The 23,059-nt window shown below is 42.5% G+C and overlaps 1 protein-coding gene and 1 long non-coding RNA gene across 2 annotated transcripts in view; both read left to right on the top strand.

The window, feature by feature from the left end:
• Positions 1-23,059, top strand: part of LOC306934828 — a 130,166-nt gene that overhangs the window by 42,594 nt on the left and 64,513 nt on the right. The gene's annotated exons all lie outside the window — the stretch shown is intronic.
• The window catches only part of LOC306934802 (amine oxidase [flavin-containing]), a 42,296-nt gene continuing 32,862 nt past the window's right edge, over positions 13,626-23,059 (top strand). Inside the window, exon 1 of the mRNA XM_079517594.1 lies at positions 13,626-13,776. Within this exon, the coding sequence (XP_079373720.1) occupies positions 13,722-13,776 (55 nt within the window). The 5' untranslated portion in view covers positions 13,626-13,721. The remainder of the gene's footprint in view (positions 13,777-23,059) is intronic.

Below are 23,059 nucleotides of genomic sequence, written 5' to 3'. Positions count from 1 at the left end.
GGGCTTTAGCCCATGGTCTCGAACGGCATACTATAGCATGCCGTTTTGCATCATCTTTGAGGATTTGAAAAAAAGACGAAAAATCACTCCGAGACCATGGGCTATAGCCCATCGTCTCGGAGTCATTTTCGTCTTTTTTTCAAATCCTTGTTTTTCATCATTTATGACCATGGCGATGGGCTATAGCCCATGGTCTCGAACGGCATACTATAGCATGCCGTTTTCCATCATTTTTGAGGATTTGAAAAAAAGACGAAAATCACTCCGAGACCATGGGCTATAGCCCATCGTCTCGGAGTCATTTTCGTCTTTTTTTCAAATCCTTGTTTTTCATCATTTATGACCATGGCATGGGCTATAGCCCATGGTCTCGAACGGCATACTATAGCATGCCGTTTTCCATCATTTTTGAGGATTTGAAAAAAAGACGAAAATGACTCCGAGACCATGGGCTATAGCCCATCGTCTCGGAGTCATTTTCGTCTTTTTTTCAAATCCTCGTTTTTCATAATTTATGACCATGGCGATGGGCTATAGCCTATGGTCTCGAACGGCATACTATAGCATGCCGTTTTCCATCATTTTTGAGGATTTGAAAAAAAGACGAAAATCACTCCGAGACCATGGGCTATAGCCCATCGTCTCGGAGTCATTTTCGTCTTTTTTTCAAATCCTTGTTTTTCATAATTTATGACCATGGCGATGGGCTATAGCCCATGGTCTCGAACGGCATACTATAGCATGCCGTTTTGCATCATTTTTGAGGATTTGAAATAAAGACGAAAATCACTCCGAGACCATGGGCTATAGCCCATCGTCTCGTAGTCATTTTCGTCTTTTTTTCAAATCCTTGTTTTTCATCATTTATGGCCATGGCGATGGGCTATAGCCCATGGTCTCGAACGGCATGCTATAGTATTCCGTTTTGCATCATTTTTGAGGATTTGAAAAAAAGACGAAAATCACTCCGAGACCATGGGCTATAGCCCATCGTCTCGGAGTCATTTTCGTCTTTTTTTCAAATCCTCGTTTTTCATAATTTATGACCATGGCGATGGGCTATAGCCCATGGTCTCGAACGGCATACTATAGCATGCCGTTTTCCATCATTTTTGAGGATTTGAAAAAAAGATGAAAATGACTCCGAGACCATGGGCTATAGCCCATCGTCTCGGAGTCATTTTCGTCTTTTTTTCAAATCCTCGTTTTTCATCATTTATGACCATGGGGATGGGCTATAGCCCATGGTCTCGAACGGCATACTATAGCATGCCGTTTTCCATCATTTTTGAGGATTTGAAAAAAAGACGAAAATCACTCCGAGTCGAGACCATGGGCTATAGCCCATCGTCTCGGAGTCATTTTCGTCTTTTTTTCAAATCCTTGTTTTTCATCATTTATGACCATGGCGATGGGCTATAGCCCATGGTCTCGAACGGCATACTATAGCATGCCGTTTTCCATCATTTTTGAGGATTTGAAAAAAAGACGAAAATCACTCCGAGACCATGGGCTATAGCCCATCGTCTCGGAGTCATTTTCGTCTTTTTTTCAAATCCTTGTTTTTCATCATTTATGACCATGGCATGGGCTATAGCCCATGGTCTCGAACGGCATACTATAGCATGCCGTTTTCCATCATTTTTGAGGATTTTAAAAAAAGACGAAAATCACTCCGAGACCATGGGCTATAGCCCATCGTCTCGGAGTCATTTTCGTCTTTTTTTCAAATCCTTGTTTTTCATAATTTATGACCATGGCGATGGGCTATAGCCCATGGTCTCGAACGGCATACTATAGCATGCCGTTTTGCATCATTTTTGAGGATTTGAAATAAAGACGAAAATCACTCCGAGACCATGGGCTATAGCCCATCGTCTCGTAGTCATTTTCGTCTTTTTTTCAAATCCTTGTTTTTCATCATTTATGGCCATGGCGATGGGCTATAGCCCATGGTCTCGAACGGCATGCTATAGTATTCCGTTTTGCATCATTTTTGAGGATTTGAAAAAAAGACGAAAATCACTCCGAGACCATGGGCTATAGCCCATCGTCTCGGAGTCATTTTCGTCTTTTTTTCAAATCCTCGTTTTTCATAATTTATGACCATGGCGATGGGCTATAGCCCATGGTCTCGAACGGCATACTATAGCATGCCGTTTTCCATCATTTTTGAGGATTTGAAAAAAAGATGAAAATGACTCCGAGACCATGGGCTATAGCCCATCGTCTCGGAGTCATTTTCGTCTTTTTTTCAAATCCTCGTTTTTCATCATTTATGACCATGGGGATGGGCTATAGCCCATGGTCTCGAACGGCATACTATAGCATGCCGTTTTCCATCATTTTTGAGGATTTGAAAAAAAGACGAAAATCACTCCGAGTCGAGACCATGGGCTATAGCCCATCGTCTCGGAGTCATTTTCGTCTTTTTTTCAAATCCTTGTTTTTCATCATTTATGACCATGGCGATGGGCTATAGCCCATGGTCTCGAACGGCATACTATAGCATGCCGTTTTCCATCATTTTTGAGGATTTGAAAAAAAGACGAAAATCACTCCGAGACCATGGGCTATAGCCCATCGTCTCGGAGTCATTTTCGTCTTTTTTTCAAATCCTTGTTTTTCATCATTTATGACCATGGCATGGGCTATAGCCCATGGTCTCGAACGGCATACTATAGCATGCCGTTTTCCATCATTTTTGAGGATTTTAAAAAAAGACGAAAATCACTCCGAGACCATGGGCTATAGCCCATGAACTCGGAGTCATTTTCGTCTTTTTTTCAAATCCTTGTTTTTCATAATTTATGACCATGGCGATGGGCTATAGCCCATGGTCTCGAACGGCATACTATAGCATGCCGTTTTGCATCATTTTTGAGGATTTGAAAAAAAGACGAAAATCACTCCGAGACCATGGGCTATAGCCCATCGTCTCGGAGTCATTTTCTTTTTTTTTTCAAATCCTCGTTTTTCATCATTTATGACCATGGCGATGGGCTATAGCCCATGGTCTCGAACGGCATACTATAGCATGCCGTTTTTCATCATTTTTGAGGATTTGAAAAAAAGACGAAAATCACTCCGAGACCATGGGCTATAGCCCATCGTCTCGGAGTCATTTTCGTCTTTTTTTCAAATCCTTGTTTTTCATAATTTATGACCATGGCGATGGGCTATAGCCCATGGTCTCGAACGGCATACTATAGCATGCCGTTTTCCATCATTTTTGAGGATTTGAAAAAAAGACGAAAATCACTCCGAGACCATGGGCTATAGCCCATCGTCTCGGAGTCATTTTCGTCTTTTTTTCAAATCCTTGTTTTTCATCATTTATGACCATGGCATGGGCTATAGCCCATGGTCTCGAACGGCATACTATAGCATGCCGTTTTCCATCATTTTTGAGGATTTGAAAAAAAGACGAAAATGACTCCGAGACCATGGGCTATAGCCCATCGTCTCGGAGTCATTTTCGTCTTTTTTTCAAATCCTCGTTTTTCATAATTTATGACCATGGCGATGGGCTATAGCCCATGGTCTCGAACGGCATACTATAGCATGCCGTTTTCCATCATTTTTGAGGATTTGAAAAAAAGACGAAAATCACTCCGAGACCATGGGCTATAGCCCATCGTCTCGGAGTCATTTTCGTCTTTTTTTCAAATCCTTGTTTTTCATCATTTATGACCATGGCGATGGGCTATAGCCCATGGTCTCGAACGGCATACTATAGCATGCCGTTTTGCATCATCTTTGAGGATTTGAAAAAAAGACAAAAAATCTCTCCGAGACCATGGGCTATAGCCCATCGTCTCGGAGTCATTTTCGTCTTTTTTTCAAATCCTTGTTTTTCATCATTTATGACCATGGCGATGGGCTATAGCCCATGGTCTCGAACGGCATACTATAGCATGCCGTTTTCCATCATTTTTGAGGATTTGAAAAAAAGACGAAAATCACTCCGAGACCATGGGCTATAGCCCATCGTCTCGGAGTCATTTTCGTCTTTTTTTCAAATCCTTGTTTTTCATCATTTATGACCATGGCATGGGCTATAGCCCATGGTCTCGAACGGCATACTATAGCATGCCGTTTTCCATCATTTTTGAGGATTTGAAAAAAAGACGAAAATGACTCCGAGACCATGGGCTATAGCCCATCGTCTCGGAGTCATTTTCGTCTTTTTTTCAAATCCTCGTTTTTCATAATTTATGACCATGGCGATGGGCTATAGCCTATGGTCTCGAACGGCATACTATAGCATGCCGTTTTCCATCATTTTTGAGGATTTGAAAAAAAGACGAAAATCACTCCGAGACCATGGGCTATAGCCCATCGTCTCGGAGTCATTTTCGTCTTTTTTTCAAATCCTTGTTTTTCATAATTTATGACCATGGCGATGGGCTATAGCCCATGGTCTCGAACGGCATACTATAGCATGCCGTTTTGCATCATTTTTGAGGATTTGAAATAAAGACGAAAATCACTCCGAGACCATGGGCTATAGCCCATCGTCTCGTAGTCATTTTCGTCTTTTTTTCAAATCCTTGTTTTTCATCATTTATGGCCATGGCGATGGGCTATAGCCCATGGTCTCGAACGGCATGCTATAGTATTCCGTTTTGCATCATTTTTGAGGATTTGAAAAAAAGACGAAAATCACTCCGAGACCATGGGCTATAGCCCATCGTCTCGGAGTCATTTTCGTCTTTTTTTCAAATCCTCGTTTTTCATAATTTATGACCATGGCGATGGGCTATAGCCCATGGTCTCGAACGGCATACTATAGCATGCCGTTTTCCATCATTTTTGAGGATTTGAAAAAAAGATGAAAATGACTCCGAGACCATGGGCTATAGCCCATCGTCTCGGAGTCATTTTCGTCTTTTTTTCAAATCCTCGTTTTTCATCATTTATGACCATGGGGATGGGCTATAGCCCATGGTCTCGAACGGCATACTATAGCATGCCGTTTTCCATCATTTTTGAGGATTTGAAAAAAAGACGAAAATCACTCCGAGTCGAGACCATGGGCTATAGCCCATCGTCTCGGAGTCATTTTTGTCTTTTTTTCAAATCCTTGTTTTTCATCATTTATGACCATGGCGATGGGCTATAGCCCATGGTCTCGAACGGCATACTATAGCATGCCGTTTTCCATCATTTTTGAGGATTTGAAAAAAAGACGAAAATCACTCCGAGACCATGGGCTATAGCCCATCGTCTCGGAGTCATTTTCGTCTTTTTTTCAAATCCTTGTTTTTCATCATTTATGACCATGGCATGGGCTATAGCCCATGGTCTCGAACGGCATACTATAGCATGCCGTTTTCCATCATTTTTGAGGATTTTAAAAAAAGACGAAAATCACTCCGAGACCATGGGCTATAGCCCATCGTCTCGGAGTCATTTTCTTTTTTTTTTCAAATCCTCGTTTTTCATCATTTATGACCATGGCGATGGGCTATAGCCCATGGTCTCGAACGGCATACTATAGCATGCCGTTTTTCATCATTTTTGAGGATTTGAAAAAAAGACGAAAATCACTCCGAGACCATGGGCTATAGCCCATCGTCTCGGAGTCATTTTCGTCTTTTTTTCAAATCCTTGTTTTTCATAATTTATGACCATGGCGATGGGCTATAGCCCATGGTCTCGAACGGCATACTATAGCATGCCGTTTTGCATCATTTTTGAGGATTTGAAAAAAAGACGAAAATCACTCTGAGACCATGGGCTATAGCCCATCGTCTCGGAGTCATTTTCTTTTTTTTTTCAAATCCTCGTTTTTCATCATTTATGACCATGGCGATGGGCTATAGCCCATGGTCTCGAACGGCATACTATAGCATGCCGTTTTCCATCATTTTTGAGGATTTGAAAAAAAGACGAAAATGACTCCGAGACCATGGGCTATAGCCCATCGTCTCGGAGTCATTTTCGTCTTTTTTTCAAATCCTCGTTTTTCATAATTTATGACCATGGCGATGGGCTATAGCCTATGGTCTCGAACGGCATACTATAGCATGCCGTTTTCCATCATTTTTGAGGATTTGAAAAAAAGACGAAAATCACTCCGAGACCATGGGCTATAGCCCATCGTCTCGGAGTCATTTTCGTCTTTTTTTCAAATCCTTGTTTTTCATAATTTATGACCATGGCGATGGGCTATAGCCCATGGTCTCGAACGGCATACTATAGCATGCCGTTTTGCATCATTTTTGAGGATTTGAAATAAAGACGAAAATCACTCCGAGACCATGGGCTATAGCCCATCGTCTCGTAGTCATTTTCGTCTTTTTTTCAAATCCTCGTTTTTCATCATTTATGACCATGGGGATGGGCTATAGCCCATGGTCTCGAACGGCATACTATAGCATGCCGTTTTCCATCATTTTTGAGGATTTGAAAAAAAGACGAAAATCACTCCGAGTCGAGACCATGGGCTATAGCCCATCGTCTCGGAGTCATTTTCGTCTTTTTTTCAAATCCTTGTTTTTCATCATTTATGACCATGGCGATGGGCTATAGCCCATGGTCTCGAACGGCATACTATAGCATGCCGTTTTCCATCATTTTTGAGGATTTGAAAAAAAGACGAAAATCACTCCGAGACCATGGGCTATAGCCCATCGTCTCGGAGTCATTTTCGTCTTTTTTTCAAATCCTTGTTTTTCATCATTTATGACCATGGCATGGGGTATAGCCCATGGTCTCGAACGGCATACTATAGCATGCCGTTTTCCATCATTTTTGAGGATTTGAAAAAAAGACGAAAATCACTCCGAGACCATGGGCTATAGCCCATCGTCTCGTAGTCATTTTCGCCTTTTTTTCAAATCCTTGTTTTTCATCATTTATGGCCATGGCGATGGGCTATAGCCCATGGTCTCGAACGGCATGCTATAGTATTCCGTTTTGCATCATTTTTGAGGATTTGAAAAAAAGACGACAATCACTCCGAGACCATGGGCTATAGCCCATCGTCTCGGAGTAATTTTCGTCTTTTTTTCAAATCCTTGTTTTTCATCATTTATGACCATGGCGATGGGCTATAGCCCATGGTCTCGAACGGCATGCTATAGTATTCCGTTTTGCATAATTTTTGAGGATTTGAAAAAAAGACGAAAAATCACTCCGAGACGATGGGCTATAGCCCATGGTCTCGGAGTGATTTTTCGTCTTTTTTTCAAATCCTTGTTTTTCATCATTTATGACCATGGCGATGGGCTATAGCCCATGGTCTCGAACGGCATGCTATAGTATTCCGTTTTGCATCATCTTTGAGGATTTGAAAAAAAGACAAAAAATCTCTCCGAGACCATGGGCTATAGCCCATCGTCTCGGAGTCATTTTCGTCTTTTTTTCAAATCCTTGTTTTTCATAATATATGACCATGGCGATGGGCTTTAGCCCATGGTCTCGAACGGCATACTATAGCATGCCGTTTTGCATCATCTTTGAGGATTTGAAAAAAAGACGAAAAATCACTCCGAGACCATGGGCTATAGCCCATCGTCTCGGAGTCATTTTCGTCTTTTTTTCAAATCCTTGTTTTTCATAATTTATGACCATGGCGATGGGCTATAGCCCATGGTCTCGAACGGCATACTATAGCATGCCGTTTTGCATCATCTTTGAGGATTTGAAAAAAAGACAAAAAATCTCTCCGAGACCATGGGCTATAGCCCATCGTCTCGGAGTCATTTTCGTCTTTTTTTTCAAATCCTTGTTTTTCATCATTTATGACCATGGCGATGGGCTATAAGCCCATGGTCTCGAACGGCATAATATAGCATGCCGTTTTGCCACATTTTTGAGGATTTGAAAAAAAGACGAAAATCACTCCGAGACCATGGGCTATAGCCCATCGTCTCGGAGTCATTTTCGTCTTTTTTTCAAATCCTCGTTTTTCATCATTTATGACCATGGCGATGGGCTATAGCCCATGGTCTCGAACGGCATACTATAGCATGCCGTTTTCCATCATTTTTGAGGATTTGAAAAAAAGACGAAAATGACTCCGAGACCATGGGCTATATATAGCCCATCGTCTCGGAGTCATTTTCGTCTTTTTTTCAAATCCTCGTTTTTCATCATTTATGACCATGACGATGGGCTATAGCCCATGGTCTCGAACGGCATACTATAGCATGCCGTTTTCCATCATTTTTGAGGATTTGAAAAAAAGACGAAAATCTCTCCGAGACCATGGGCTATAGCCCATCGTCTCGGAGTCATTTTCTTTTTTTTTTCAAATCCTCGTTTTTCATCATTTATGACCATGGCGATGGGCTATAGCCCATGGTCTCGAACGGCATACTATAGCATGCCGTTTTCCATCATTTTTGAGGATTTGAAAAAAAGACGAAAATGACTCCGAGACCATGGGCTATAGCCCATCGTCTCGGAGTCATTTTCGTCTTTTTTTCAAATCCTCGTTTTTCATAATTTATGACCATGGCGATGGGCTATAGCCTATGGTCTCGAACGGCATACTATAGCATGCCGTTTTCCATCATTTTTGAGGATTTGAAAAAAAGACAAAAATCACTCCGAGACCATGGGCTATAGCCCATCGTCTCGGAGTCATTTTCGTCTTTTTTTCAAATCCTTGTTTTTCATAATTTATGACCATGGCGATGGGCTATAGCCCATGGTCTCGAACGGCATACTATAGCATGCCGTTTTGCATCATTTTTGAGGATTTGAAATAAAGACGAAAATCACTCCGAGACCATGGGCTATAGCCCATCGTCTCGTAGTCATTTTCGTCTTTTTTTCAAATCCTTGTTTTTCATCATTTATGGCCATGGCGATGGGCTATAGCCCATGGTCTCGAACGGCATGCTATAGTATTCCGTTTTGCATCATTTTTGAGGATTTGAAAAAAAGACGACAATCACTCCGAGACCATGGGCTATAGCCCATCGTCTCGGAGTCATTTTCGTCTTTTTTTCAAATCCTTGTTTTTCATCATTTATGACCATGGCGATGGGCTATAGCCCATGGTCTCGAACGGCATGCTATAGTATTCCGTTTTGCATAATTTTTGAGGATTTGAAAAAAAGACGAAAAATCACTCCGAGACCATGGGCTATAGCCCATCGTCTCGGAGTCATTTTCGTCTTTTTTTCAAATCCTTGTTTTTCATCATTTATGACCATGGCGATGGGCTATAGCCCATGGTCTCGAACGGCATGCTATAGTATTCCGTTTTGCATAATTTTTGAGGATTTGAAAAAAAGACGAAAATCACTCCGAGACCATGGGCTTTAGCCCATCGTCTCGGAGTAATCTTCGTCTTTTTTTCAAATCCTCGTTTTTCATCATTTATGACCATGGCGATGGGCTATAGCCCATGGTCTCGAACGGCATACTATAGCATGCCGTTTTCCATCATTTTTGAGGATTTGAAAAAAAGACGAAAATCACTCCGAGTCGAGACCATGGGCTATAATAGCCCATCGTCTCGGAGTCATTTTCGTCTTTTTTTCAAATCCTTGTTTTTCATCATTTATGACCATGGCGATGGGCTATAGCCCATGGTCTCGAACGGCATACTATAGTATGCCGTTTTCCATCATTTTTGAGGATTTGAAAAAAAGACGAAAATCACTCCGAGACCATGGGCTATAGCCCATCGTCTCGGAGTAATTTTCGTCTTTTTTTTCAAATCCTTGTTTTTCATCATTTATGACCATGGCGATGGGCTATAGCCCATGGTCTCGAACGGCATACTATAGCATGCCGTTTTGCCACATTTTTGAGGATTTGAAAAAAATACGAAAATCACTCCGAGACCATGGGCTATAGCCCATCGTCTCGAAGTCATTTTCGTCTTTTTTTCAAATCCTCGTTTTTCATCATTTATGACCATGGCGATGGGCTATAGCCCATGGTCTCGAACGGCATACTATAGCATGCCGTTTTCCATCATTTTTGAGGATTTGAAAAAAAGACGAAAATGACTCCGAGACCATGGGCTATATATAGCCCATCGTCTCGGAGTCATTTTCGTCTTTTTTTCAAATCCTCGTTTTTCATCATTTATGACCATGACGATGGGCTATAGCCCATGGTCTCGAACGGCATACTATAGCATGCCGTTTTCCATCATTTTTGAGGATTTGAAAAAAATACGAAAATCTCTCCGAGACCATGGGCCCCACCCACCCCTTTCTCCGTTTCTTTTCCCTTTTTACCTCCTTTATGATGGATTCCCGTTCTGTTCTTTGGCTTTATAGAAGTGTATATTTGTACGTCTCTAAATGTTTTGATGAATTGAACAAGGTGGACCCTCTTGTAAACAAGTGTAATGCTTTATTGGGTCGTCCACTCACAGTTAACAGTCTTTGTATTGAGTCGTGCTTGAATTGTACTGTAATTCTGCAAACTAAGTTAATACATTTCAATCAATCAATCAATCAATCAATCAATCAATCAATCAATCAATCAATACCTAATAAATTAAATCAAAGCATGATTATGTCTTCTATACTACTATACATATACACCGTTTGCCAGATGTATCACTACTTTATTGAAATGTTCCCTAATGTGGTTTGAACATAATAGTGCCAATTTATGTATTTATTGCTGTTTCTCACCATCCACAAGGGGGCAACAAAATGCTGATTTGAATTATAAATGTCTAGGACTCTAGGTAAACCATTCAGATTATGCATGCCTGTTTAGTCTTGCAAGACCTTGTAAATTCTACTATAAACCTGACACTTCAGTGTCACTCTTTAATGGATAAAATACAAAAAGCTCAAGATCTTATTTCCATTGTGGTAACTTAAAGCAGAGCTGGCCTGTTTTCTGTGATGTTTGGTGTTCAAATTCAATGATAATGTCATATGTGCCCTGTAGCCTGTACTGAATAAGACTTTTTATTGACAAGAGAAAGGCTCGGGTTCTTAAACTGGTAGCGACCGGAGCTTTAGGAGGTCGTAGGGCCTACCTTGTGACAATAATCTCTTGAAGGATGAGCGGTAAGAATAAATAAGAATAATATGGCACCGCACATTAGCGGCTAGACTTTGATGTAGTAGCCGAGCCTAGCCCACTATTCTTCAATCAAGACAAATAGGAACAAAGTCCAATAAAAAAATAGACTCGTGGGCGGAGTCTGGAGAACACTCAGTCAGTCGATATTATATCTCTATATACAGTAGTCGACCTATCTATGGGGGCTTGGCATGGGGGCTTGGCCATGGTACTCTTACTCTAGATAGATCCCATTGCCCGGAGCGACGGATGCGCAGGGATTGGCTATAGTAGGTTGTCAGGCAACCGATTATTTTAATTTCACACAAAGTGGTACGTGGCGTGTGCGTGCGTGCTGCGTATGTGCGTGCGTGCGTGCGTGTGTGTGTGTGTGTGAGACGTGTGTGTTAGACAATCAGTATAGGCCTACCATACACCAATCACAGTATCCACAAAAGTATACTTTGCTTTGTTGATTGTTGATTGTTTGTTGATTTAAGCAGACTGACAGGTCACAGAGTGTAGAGTAAGCCTAGGGCTGAGGCAGAGGCTGGAAATTGCACAGGTGAAAGGAGTTGGCCTCATTAGGCCCACTGGCAGAGCCTGGCCCAGGTGAAAGGAGTTGGCCTCATTAGGCCTAGCCTGGTTAATAAACCAGACCGAATCAGCCGTTGGCAAAAAAAATTTGCCTACCAGCGGATTACGGTCTGGCGAGGCTCAGTAGCACGCCTCTTTCCTACAACCGAGAACAGGTCGGACCAATCGGGACACGGTATGCAATATGGGCGGGCTTTGGTACAGTGACGTTCAATGCTTGAGACTTTTGACTGACAGTAGCTCTGACCAATTGCGTCAAAGAGAAAATGTTTGAACCCGCCCCCCGGGAAATGAAATCCAAGTGGAGCCAGCCCAGACTAATATACCGCGACAGTGTTGTGTGATATTAGTCTGGCTTATTAGCCAGGCTACATTAGGCCCACTGGCAGAGCCTGGCCCAGGTGAAAGGAGTTGGCCTCATTAGGCCCACTGGCAGAGCCTGACCAGAGCCTTTTGTGGTGGTTCTGGAGAACCGTAGGTCCGACCAACTCGATACCTGGCACTGCACTCCCTGTGGGGGTGTGGAACGTGTGTGTCGAATGTGAAGTCGGTGGGTCAAACGGTTCTCGAGTTACGTGCATTACAACCGTACACACACGTACGCACGCAGAGACGTGGCGCATTTATAGTAGGATGAAGGGACAGGCATTCAGGTGAAAGGTGCAGAATCTAGATGCCTTTCAGGGTAGTTTACTGCTGTTATTTCACCTTATGATGCCTGCAGCCTGACAGACCTGCTGACTGTCTGCCTGTCACAGTCAGTAAATATTATGTTGAATTATGCAAAAACGAATGTTACTGGATAACATTATGTAAACATGAGTGCATATAATTTCAAGTACTGTACTTGGAATGGAATTTCCAGAACAATGGAGGGGAGTAAGCCATTCATTATCCATGCATAATTTTAATTTGACCAACAACAAACGAACGGGTTCTAACTGGTTCTAAATGTTCTCCTTTGACAAACAATGTTCTAATATGAGAAATAAGGTAAAATAAACATGAAATAAACACGGGGCGAGATATCCGTGCGTTGGGGCGAGATATCCACGCTGCGGGGTGAGCTGTCCACACTATGGGGGCGGGCTCTCCACGGCTCGGGGCGAGCCGTCATCACTTTTCGAAATTCTGTGGCGAGCCGTCTTCACCTTTCGAAATTCTGTGGCGAGCCGTCTTCACTTTTCGCGAGGGCGAGTTGGAAAAGGGGCGAGTCGACCTGGTACCGTCAGTGCCAGCTTGAATTTCAGTCACATGGCACATTGTTGTTTCGCCACGGCCCAGGGGCTCTTCAGGGAAGAGCCAGTACAGTACAGTACAGTACAGTACAGTACAGTACAGTACAGTACAGTACAGTACAGTACAGTACAGTACAGTACAGTACAGTACAGTACAACTGCCGGTGCATGACACTGACAGTGTGATTACTAGGTTATGAGTCTGCCCAAAAAGCCAGGCTACCAGAGGTAGGGTAAACATGAACAGTCAATCAGTATGGACCACTCTGTGACTCCTGTCTGTCTGTCTGTCTGTCTGTCTGTCTGTCTGTCTGTCTGTCTGTCTGTCTGTCTGTCTGTCTGTCTGTCTGTCTGTCTGTCTGTCTGTCTGTCTGTGTGTGTGTGTGTGTGTGTGTGTGTGTGTGTGTGTGTGTGTGTGTGTGTGTGTGTGTGTGTGTGTGTGTGTGTGTGTGTGTGTGTGTGTCATAAATAAGGAGGAATAATAAAGTGATGATGAGTAAAATATTTTTTGCAAATAAAATTATAAAACCAGTCAAGTCAGATATCCTCAGCTGAGTTAGCCTAGAAGGTTATATGATCGATATCGCAACTCTGATTTACCACGTACACATCCTGTATTTATTTTCATTTAAATATGTAGCCTACAGCACAGGTATTATGTATGTTAAATCATGCTGTCAATCACAAGCGGTTGCCAGTGACAGCCAACTAACCAATCACACTCCTCCGCTCGTCCTTTCCGCCTATGGGATATTGACTATATTTTGACACCAGGCCGACCGCGACCGCGACCCAGTGTGTGCGTTGCGTTCAGCGGCGAGCTAGCGGAGCGGACAGCAGCCAGCCAGGGTCAGGGAAGAGAGAGGGACAACCCGAGAGAGCAGCACCATGACAGCACTCAACAACACGTACGACGTGATAGTGGTCGGGGGAGGAATATCAGGTAGGTACATTTGCAAAACACCTTTTATATATATTTTTTGTATTTTATTTTAACATCTAAGTCCCAAAGGTCTATTCTCCGAGATAGCGAATAATTAAAAATAAATAAACTTAAATTAGGGCTGCATGGTTGTCTCTAAACAATTAAATGCTTCACAGAGGGGCTGAGGGGAATTAGTGTGTGCATGAGGATACTGGCAAAACCCAGCCAGTGCTGCTGCTACAGTGAGCACTATCAGTCTGGTGGTCTTTATAATGTAGGTGACAATGACAACTGTTGCCCTGCATGTATCCACGACATTTGCAAATGATACACATACGCTCTGTGTATCATTTTCGCGCTACAATGTTACCAAAACAGACGGCTAGGCTTCTGTTTGAAATGGAAGAGGTTTGTTTTTGCTATGTCCAAGTGGAGACTAAATAAGACTTTTAGCCTACTTAACGAATAACGAAGGAGGCTTTTGCCTTCCTTCCCCAGAATCCCCACACTGTAATGTACAGTAGTTCATCTGTGTTTGCATTGATTGCACGTCCCTTCCGTGAAACCATATCTCACGAGTAGCCTGTAACTATACTCACGAGTGTCATATCAGTGCAACATCTGACTTGTCAGGTGATAAATACAATTATATTTGTCGCACTCTCACCTGTAGGTGCACTGATGTTGACCTCATTACATACTCACGAGTGTCAGTGTAACATTTGACTTGTCAGGTGATACATTTATTTGTCGCACCTGGCTGTAGTAGGTTAGTTATACACAATAGTGTATTGTCACAATAGTGGGTGCATTAGTCTTTCATTTATTACTTATTGTTTACCTATCATGCATGGTCATATTTCCTTCAATCACAAATTGACTGCACAGAAAAAACAGATGGACACATTAGAAGGTAAACCTCAATGACCATTTGAATGCTACCTCCTGGTTGCTATAGGAACGGAAAAGGTGAAAGCATGTTGGTTAAATCGCTTCCTGGTCAGAGGCAAGTATAGCATTCCTGGAAAGGGACAAGTAAACTGACTGAGCACAACGATGAGGAAAACTTGTCTGACCTTTGTACCCAATTGAAGACCGTTTATATTGTTGCTGTATTTTGCAAGACTAATGGAGATCTCTGTCTACCAATCATCTGTGTGCAAGAATTCTGAACTGAACTGCCTATCTGAGTGGATCAGATTTGGAATTTGGGTGTTAAAACTAGTATTTGATTAATCAAACTTATATTTCCTACATAATGTTACATAATGTTTTCTGAGATAATACATTTTTGGGCCCTGGTTGGGGACGTCAAAATGCAAGGTTCTTGCTAGCCTAGAACGGTCTGCATTCCAAGTTCTTAACTCTTAACACAACAAACAAAGTCTCTAGTTGAGTGAAGCGTTTAGTGACTGACTTGTGTCTCGAGTACTGACTTATAGACTAGGCTATTTGTAAAGAATATATGGTAAATTTTTTAAAGAACACATATCAACGATAAGAGGATAATAAGTAAATCCCTTGCCAAGTGATGGGGTAAAGAGTACATGAACTAAATACATACTTCAGATAGGAAACACTCGCGTCAAAGTAGATTTACCATTTATTGCAACAAATGGAATACAGTTAAACTTGGCGTTAAATGCTTCGCGATCTGGGAGATATTATCCGAATTTTGTCGAAGCAGCATGCTAAGCATGAAACATACAACTTAAATGCATTTTAACATTAAAGCCATAGATTGAAATGGAAGTGTGACGTAATGACCAACTGAGATGTGAATGAGGAATAGGAAGCTATAGGCTGATTCATACAATCAGCTGACTGACAGCTGAATATAGCTTGAGGCATTCAGACTAACGTGCCCCTTATATGAACTATAATACTAAGTACATAAAATACTAAGGAGTCAGTCAGGTTTGCACCTTTCCTGTGGCAGTGGTACCTATAGTTAGACCAAAGACGACTGCAAAGATTACAGTGAAGTTGCAGTCTGGTGAGAAAGAAAAGTCACTGTATGCCTAGTATAGCCTTTTCTTTAGCCTGACCCTTTAATATTCCAGTGTCCACATAGACAATTTGGCTACCAGTATGATGCTTTTTATATAGGGACAGGCATTCAGGTGAAAGGTGCAGAGTCTAGATGTCTTTCAGGGTATAGTTTACTGCTGTTATTTCACCTTATGATGCCTGACAGCGGTTGAACTCCTGGAACACTGCCCCAAGACAGACCTTCTGGCTGTCCTGATAACACGTCTCACCCCTGCCACACCGTCCTGTGCCCTGCCACTGTCACTTTTTCCTCGCGTGTCACATTAGGACGTTGTAATTACACCATTTGACCAAACGGGTGCCCTTTACTGGGTGACAATGAGGTCCACATATTACATTTATTGTCCAATCAAATGACAGATGAAAAACAAGGATGAGGATGGTCTATCTCTCCTTTTCTTTCTCTGTTACTCTGTAACTTTCTCTGTTACTCTGTATCTCTCTCTCTCTCTTATATATATATATATCTCTCTCTTCTGCAGAGAGATGTTGCTCTATTCTTATTTGCTAATGTAATTGTCAACTCAGCCAGTCACCAGCCAGTAGGGCTGCCATGGCCTTAAGGGCGAGCCACCACTTTCCCAGAACACTAAACACATCTGACAGCCTGTTACCAAACACCAGCAGGGAAGAAGGAGGGATGCTGAAGGAGGAGGGGGTAGAGAAAAAAATCACACCCGTGTGAACTGAGTGGTGTAAGGTCTTATATAGCCTGTCTGACGTAATGAAATCATGTCTGACGTAATGAAATCACACCCGGGTGAACAGGGTGAACATAGCAACCATGCTCATTTTTTCTGCACATAAAACCCTGTTCACCTGGGTGAACATAGCAACCATGCTCATTTTTTCTGCACTAACAAAGCCAGTTGTAGGAGTGGTTTACACCACTCAAAAAAGGGAGAAGAGTACAAAACCAGATATAACTAGAAAAAGTGCCCTTCTGGGCACAGGTCTCCACCAGGAGGATAGGACTGTGTGAGATGTTTGGCAAAATGTTTAGGAGTAATATAAACATGTTTGCCTTTGATGGCAATTGGATGATTTGAGGCATTGTTCCAAAAATGTGTTTTGCAAAAATCAACCTGTTGGTGGCGCTATAACAGGCCAATGTGAAAAGGGTGGGATATATTCCTCAGCCTAGTAAGAAAATGTGTGAAAGATTTCACGTAAATTGCATGCTGCGTTCATGATTTGAGGCTTTTGTTCAAAACGGGGCAATCTTGCAAACTGTGAAAGCCAATTATAGCCAATTAGGATGGAATATGAAATATCGGACAGATCCGACTTGAGCACATGACCATAGAGATACTGTGTAACGATTTGTGAGATTTTTGGACAGAATCTGGAGGAGTAATATCAAAAAATGTGTTTTACAAAAGTCGGCCTCCTGGTGGCGCTATAAAAGGCAGATGCGGAAAATGCAGGTCAAAGGTTTGTCCTTGGCCTCTAGGGAGTGTGCATGCAACATTTCACGCAGATCGGTGCAGTTTTAGGTAAAAAATTAGAAAAGCTGCCTCATGGTGGCGCTATAACAGGCCGTTCTGGAAAATGCGGGGCAGAGGTTCATCGTTGGCATCCAGGGAGTGTGTGTGCAAAGTTTGGCATCGACCGGGTTAACGGTGTCGGAGATTAGCTGGTAACGGACGGACGGAAGGACGGACACACACACGGACGGACGGACGGACACACACACGGACGGAGTGCAAAACATACTCTCTCCCCATGCCTTCGGCCTGGTGGAGACAATAAGAAGTGGAACGGCAGTGCAGGAGAAAACAGCCATGGAAACTCTTCAGAGAAGGGAAGAGATTATAAGGCTAAGAATAATAACAAACACAAGTAAGGGACTGGTAGGGAGGTTAGACTCCAATCACTTAATTTGTAGGAACACACACACACACACACACACACACACACACACACACACACACACACACACACAATCGTTGTTTGTCATACATTTCCCCCTTTCCTTGGTGCAGAGATAAACTGCAAAACACATTAGTTGAATTTAAAAAGGAAGGCTTGGTTGCAACTCTTGTTGAATGTTGAATATTACCATGCTTGATCCCTCTGGCCTGATGAAGATCTGAGAGGGATCGGAAAGTGGTTATGTTTAAATAAGCATTCCACAAGAGTTGAAGTTGAAGGAGTTGGCCTCCATTTTGAACTGAACACTCAGAAACACACTTTTACTGGTGGAAAAGTAATTCTATATGGCAAAATCCTGAATGTTAGTTAACTCAGAGTTAAATGAACACCTAGAATTCTACAGTGTACAGATGTATATGCGATTGTGCAACACAGTTCACATCAATCCACCGTAACAGCAGGGGATGATTGAGGGTACTACTTGGCTGCACTCACTGGGTAACTGGTCTATAAACACAGCTGGATTCCGCCTCTCCAAAGACCTTCACCCAGTTGAAATCTGTATTAAAGTTAAATGACTATGTAATTACAACATGCTCAATAGAAACTGCAGGTCGGCACGGCTGAATGCATTTTCCAACACGTCGACTTTGCCAATTCACCATTTTTGTGTTTCCTCTAGCAGAGGGAAAGTGAGACCAGATTTTTGGACCAGCACAGTGTGTAAAAAGCATGTTTGCAGAGGGGAGGAAACAGTAATAGATTACAGTATACATGCACCGGGTAATATAACATTTGGAAATGGTTTATAGCCATTTACTTTGTCCCATGGCTAGATATAAAAGTATTCTAACATCAGCTACGATAGACCTGGTTAAATGTTTTCAGTCATTGAGTTGAACAATGAATGCTCCAACATTTGACCTGGAAACTCAGGTGAAGCCATTGAGTTCTGTGTACACACTCTCACCTCTCTGCCACAAGGGAAGGTGAACTCCGCCTCATTGGGGATGTTCTGGCAGCCAGCCTAATTACCACCACCAGTCCAGGCAGCGATCCTGAAATAGAGCTTTCTCTGCCCAGCTGTTTAAACAAGAAAAACTACCCGCTTAATGTTATCATATACTCATAACTCATTAGATGTGTTTGTTTGAGTTTTCTGCATGCATGCATTATATGTGTGTCTACTCTCTATGTATAGATGTCGATGACTGGGTTTGTGTCTTTGTGCATGTTAACTGGAGCTGTGAGAAATGTCAGATTATATTCAGCTGTCATAATACTCATACTCCTAATATTGGTTTGCTTGAAAGGCACAGGTAGCAGGTAGATGTGTGCACAACTGGCATGATAAAGGCTTCATTGCTGTCTGTGTGGGATGTGTTTTGATTTGAAACAGGTGTTAGGTGATAACCGTTGGTTCTGTTTATCTCTGCACCGTGCCAACTAGCCTGTCCATCAAAGTGCACTTTGTACAGTAACAGTCATATAAGCATAGATCCTGTGTTCTTTGATTTGATCATGGAGGAACAGACAAATATTTGCATCGATCCAGCATGATGCCAAGCCAATGAAACAGCATATTCATTTGTATAAACCTATTTCCTCAAGACTCTGGAAGTTACACCTTGAGAAAGCTGTTGTTTACTCTCCCTCTCGTTGTCTCCCTGTCTTTTTCTTGCACTGTATTTCAGGCCAAGTACTAAAGTAGCCAACATGTCATTGTTTCTCAGCATCGCTGTTTTGTTTGTTGCCTCTAAGCAGCCAATCAGTGTCTCCATCCTGACAACATGAGGCTGGGTAAATGTGATTGCAGTGGCCCTTGTGAACGTCTCACCCTCTGGATCAATACACATCCTCTCAGGGCCCTGATTTGTTTCAGTTGTTTGATGTTTCTTGTGTCCTGCAAGAGGGAGAACTCTTCTCATACACCAAGAATACGCTAATGCTTGTCCCTTCCCTCTTCTATTCACTGTCTTGTGTTTTTCCTAAATATCTGCACTCACTGCACATGCGTCTTTGTGAGGTTAAAGGAGCATTCAGTGATTTGGGTGATTTGGAAAACCACCCAGTCCGCCCCGGTAACAAAATGTGCACATGCACGCTCTACAGTGGGGGGAAGTGCAACAGGCCAACAGCATGTGCACCAAGGCACCCCACTCGATCATGATTGGAGGAAGGCCCCTCTCATCCTGATTGGATGAAGGCTTTGCCACCCGCCACCAAAACTGAAACTAGAGTTTCTTTTTACCCCAGGGGCTCACTGGGGACAGGGAGAAACTCCTTATATGGTCAGCACACTCTATAGTAGGGAGGATTATCCAGAAAAAAAGAAAAAATAAGTGATATTTGAATTTAGTCAAATCACTGAATATACCTTTAAGGTTTGGGTAAGGCTTAGGCATAGGCATTATTTTGTCAACATGCACCATGCGACATTAGGATGCTCATACATGTACATGGTACCAGAGCAACCTATAGGCTGAAGGTCAATGATCGATTTTGTAATTTGTATCGTCTGATTTGAGGCCCCATGTTTTGGACGAGAGGGACTGAACTGATCACCTTCTGGTGATGAGTTGGGTTAGAAGTGTATTTTGTCCCATAAGTGCTGGTGTAGCAGGCATGATTTGTGGGTGTTGTTTCAATGATTAGCCAGGAGTGACAGCATTCCCCACTATGCTGATCGACACAACTAAAGATGCAAGTCACATCTCACCTGGCTGCTGAGTTGGAGTACCTGTTGCTATGAACTATAGGCAACACTATAGGCTATACAGTAGGTAAAGAGACCAGTGAGAGACAGATTGGAATAGAAACATTGATGATGTAAGAGATTGAAGAACAGGGAATGATGGTTGACAGTAGAGAGACAGGTAGTAGATGGCTTGAATCACAACACTTAGATAGGTCAGTGTTACAAAATAATCTCTTAAGTCTACACTTAATAATAAGAGCTATTGGCAGAGAGCACTCCCATATAATTGTATTGTTCAATTATGTATTGCCAAAACCAACTTACAGTTGATTTGGAATTTGTCTAGGTGTGTTTAGAGATTGCAAAAAGAACCAGAAGAATACAGAAGTACACTTGATGTTTTAGAACATTGAACATTTAAAAACAATTTTCATTCTCCTCACTGCATTTCTTTTCTTGATAGACTATTTTCGGATGTAAACTGCTTTATTTATTGGTTAGATTCTTTTTCGTTAGACAATTGCCATAACTGTAAAAAAATATATATATATATTTTGAGAATATTGAAAATAGATGGCGAAAAACAATAATAATTCATGTTTGTGGTGTGAGATGAACTGGTCATGCCAATTTGTCACTTTAGGCACAGTCTCTAGTAGAGATTATCTGCCTTTTCACACTGAAAGAATGGTAAACTGAACACAAAAAGCACATACTGTCTCCTGAGTCCTGATTCACACAAACATACATGTACATCAGGCACACATACTCACAAATGCACACACACAGTTGTTCCCGGACTCCCTGCCAAGTGGCTGCATCTTAGCAATTACTGTTGTCAGGGAAACAACATCACTGTTGTGATTGTCCTCCCTGTCTGTATTTTCTAGTAATGAACACAACACACCAAAGGGCACAGGATGTTATGCGTGCGTGAAATGTGAATACAGATGCAGACAGGGCAATCGGTATTATTTTCCTTAATTCCAAATAGCACAGAGAGACAACACAATTAGGTCAACCATAGCCCCCAAGGTGCTGCGTTGGAGAGAAGCAGCAATGGGGAGCGTGGGGGTGCATTTGAGGGGTATCAGGAGAGACATAAAGGAGAGAGAGGAGTACAGATGGGATGGTGAGAACAGGTGATTTCAAGGAATTTGGATGGATGGTTGTTGTTAATGGGCTATGGAAAAGGACATGGAGAAGGACAAAGTCAAAGTCATACGATTTGTCACACACGTTACCGCAGTGTAATCTGTTCTCCGCATTTGACCCATCTCTTGGAGCGGTGAGCCGCAGCCAAGGAGCGGTGAGCTGCAGCGTGCGCCGTGCTCAGGAATCATTTGATTAGTAAATTTGACCCCCAATCCAACCCTTTGATGCTGAGTGCCAAGCAGGGAGGCATTGGGTCCCATTTTTTTACAGTCTTTGGTATGACCCGGCCGGGGATCGAACCCCGACCTCCCAGTTTCAGGGCGGACACTCTAACCACAAGGCCACTGTCTGGAGTGAGGAGGGAGGAAGAGAGGAGGATGAGACATCCACATTTTGTACAGAATAGCTCTTTTGGCCATGCACAGTTGCAACAAGAGAATGGTTGACCTTTTCCTCATACTGTAGTAATGCCTTCAGGGGAGTTGAAGTGGCCTCAGAGCATATTACTTTGTTTTTGAGGGGCAGGAGGCCAAACGGAGAGGCCACGGACGGGCCCACAGCCTCCCAGGGCCTTCATGGTCTCTGTGAAATTCCTTCCTTGCTGTGAATGGTACAGACGTAGGTACTGGCAATGGTTCTGTCAGTGAGTGCATGGTCTGTTTTTCAGAGGAACGATTTTCTTACAGCGATTAGTCTAACTCTAACATTAAATATGACAACTGTAGTTACACACCACAGTAGTCCGATATAGTCCAATAGTTTCACCTTGTCTCTCTGAACTTCAGCACCAATATACTTTGTTTATGAGCCTATCTAAAATAAAAGGATAATAATAATTAACACTCGCGTGCCACAGCCAAACTGTCTCTGTGATTTATCTTCTTTGAGTCAGCTGAATTAGCAATTCCCTCTGCCAGTTCACCTCAGCTCAACTTTGTAGCTGGAACAGTATCTGCTTACTGATTATTTCCCAGTGTTTGACTTAGACATGCACTGACCTCATACTTCCCCATATGTGATAGCCTAAGTTTTAAACTCTCGTAGATGTATTTCTCTACGAGAGTTTAAGTGCTCTCACTCCTGTATACACAGTCTTCAGAGACACTATTTCAGAATTAGCAACTCCTAACATGTACAAATGCAAAATATAAGGTGCTTACTGCTTACCCTCTTGTCAAGAGCGGTACGTGGCAGGAATTTGTTTTCAATAAAGACGTATTTTAGAAGTTCCCAATGGCGGTAGTGAGCAGACGTGTCCGGAATCACACTCAACGTAAACAGGAAGTAAACGAGTCCATGTATGGGACTAAAACACGTCTTTATTGAACACTAAAGCCAAATTCCAATACCCAAAATCTCGGCCACTCGCTCACTCCCACTCGGTCACTCGGGGTCATTCCAGCTTGACCCGGAAATGGTTAACGTTCCAATTGTTAATGTGCTCCATCGAGGAGGCGAGTGGAGGAGCCGAGTGGGCTATCCGAGAGCGCTATATAGGCTATATTGTGCGCACTTCATCTG

Source organism: Electrona antarctica (assembly GCF_951216825.1).
Source record: "Electrona antarctica genome assembly, chromosome: 13".
NCBI classification, from domain to species: domain Eukaryota; kingdom Metazoa; phylum Chordata; class Actinopteri; order Myctophiformes; family Myctophidae; genus Electrona; species Electrona antarctica.
Note: the sequence above shows the minus strand (reverse complement) of the source record. Positions and strands in the feature narration are given on the sequence as shown.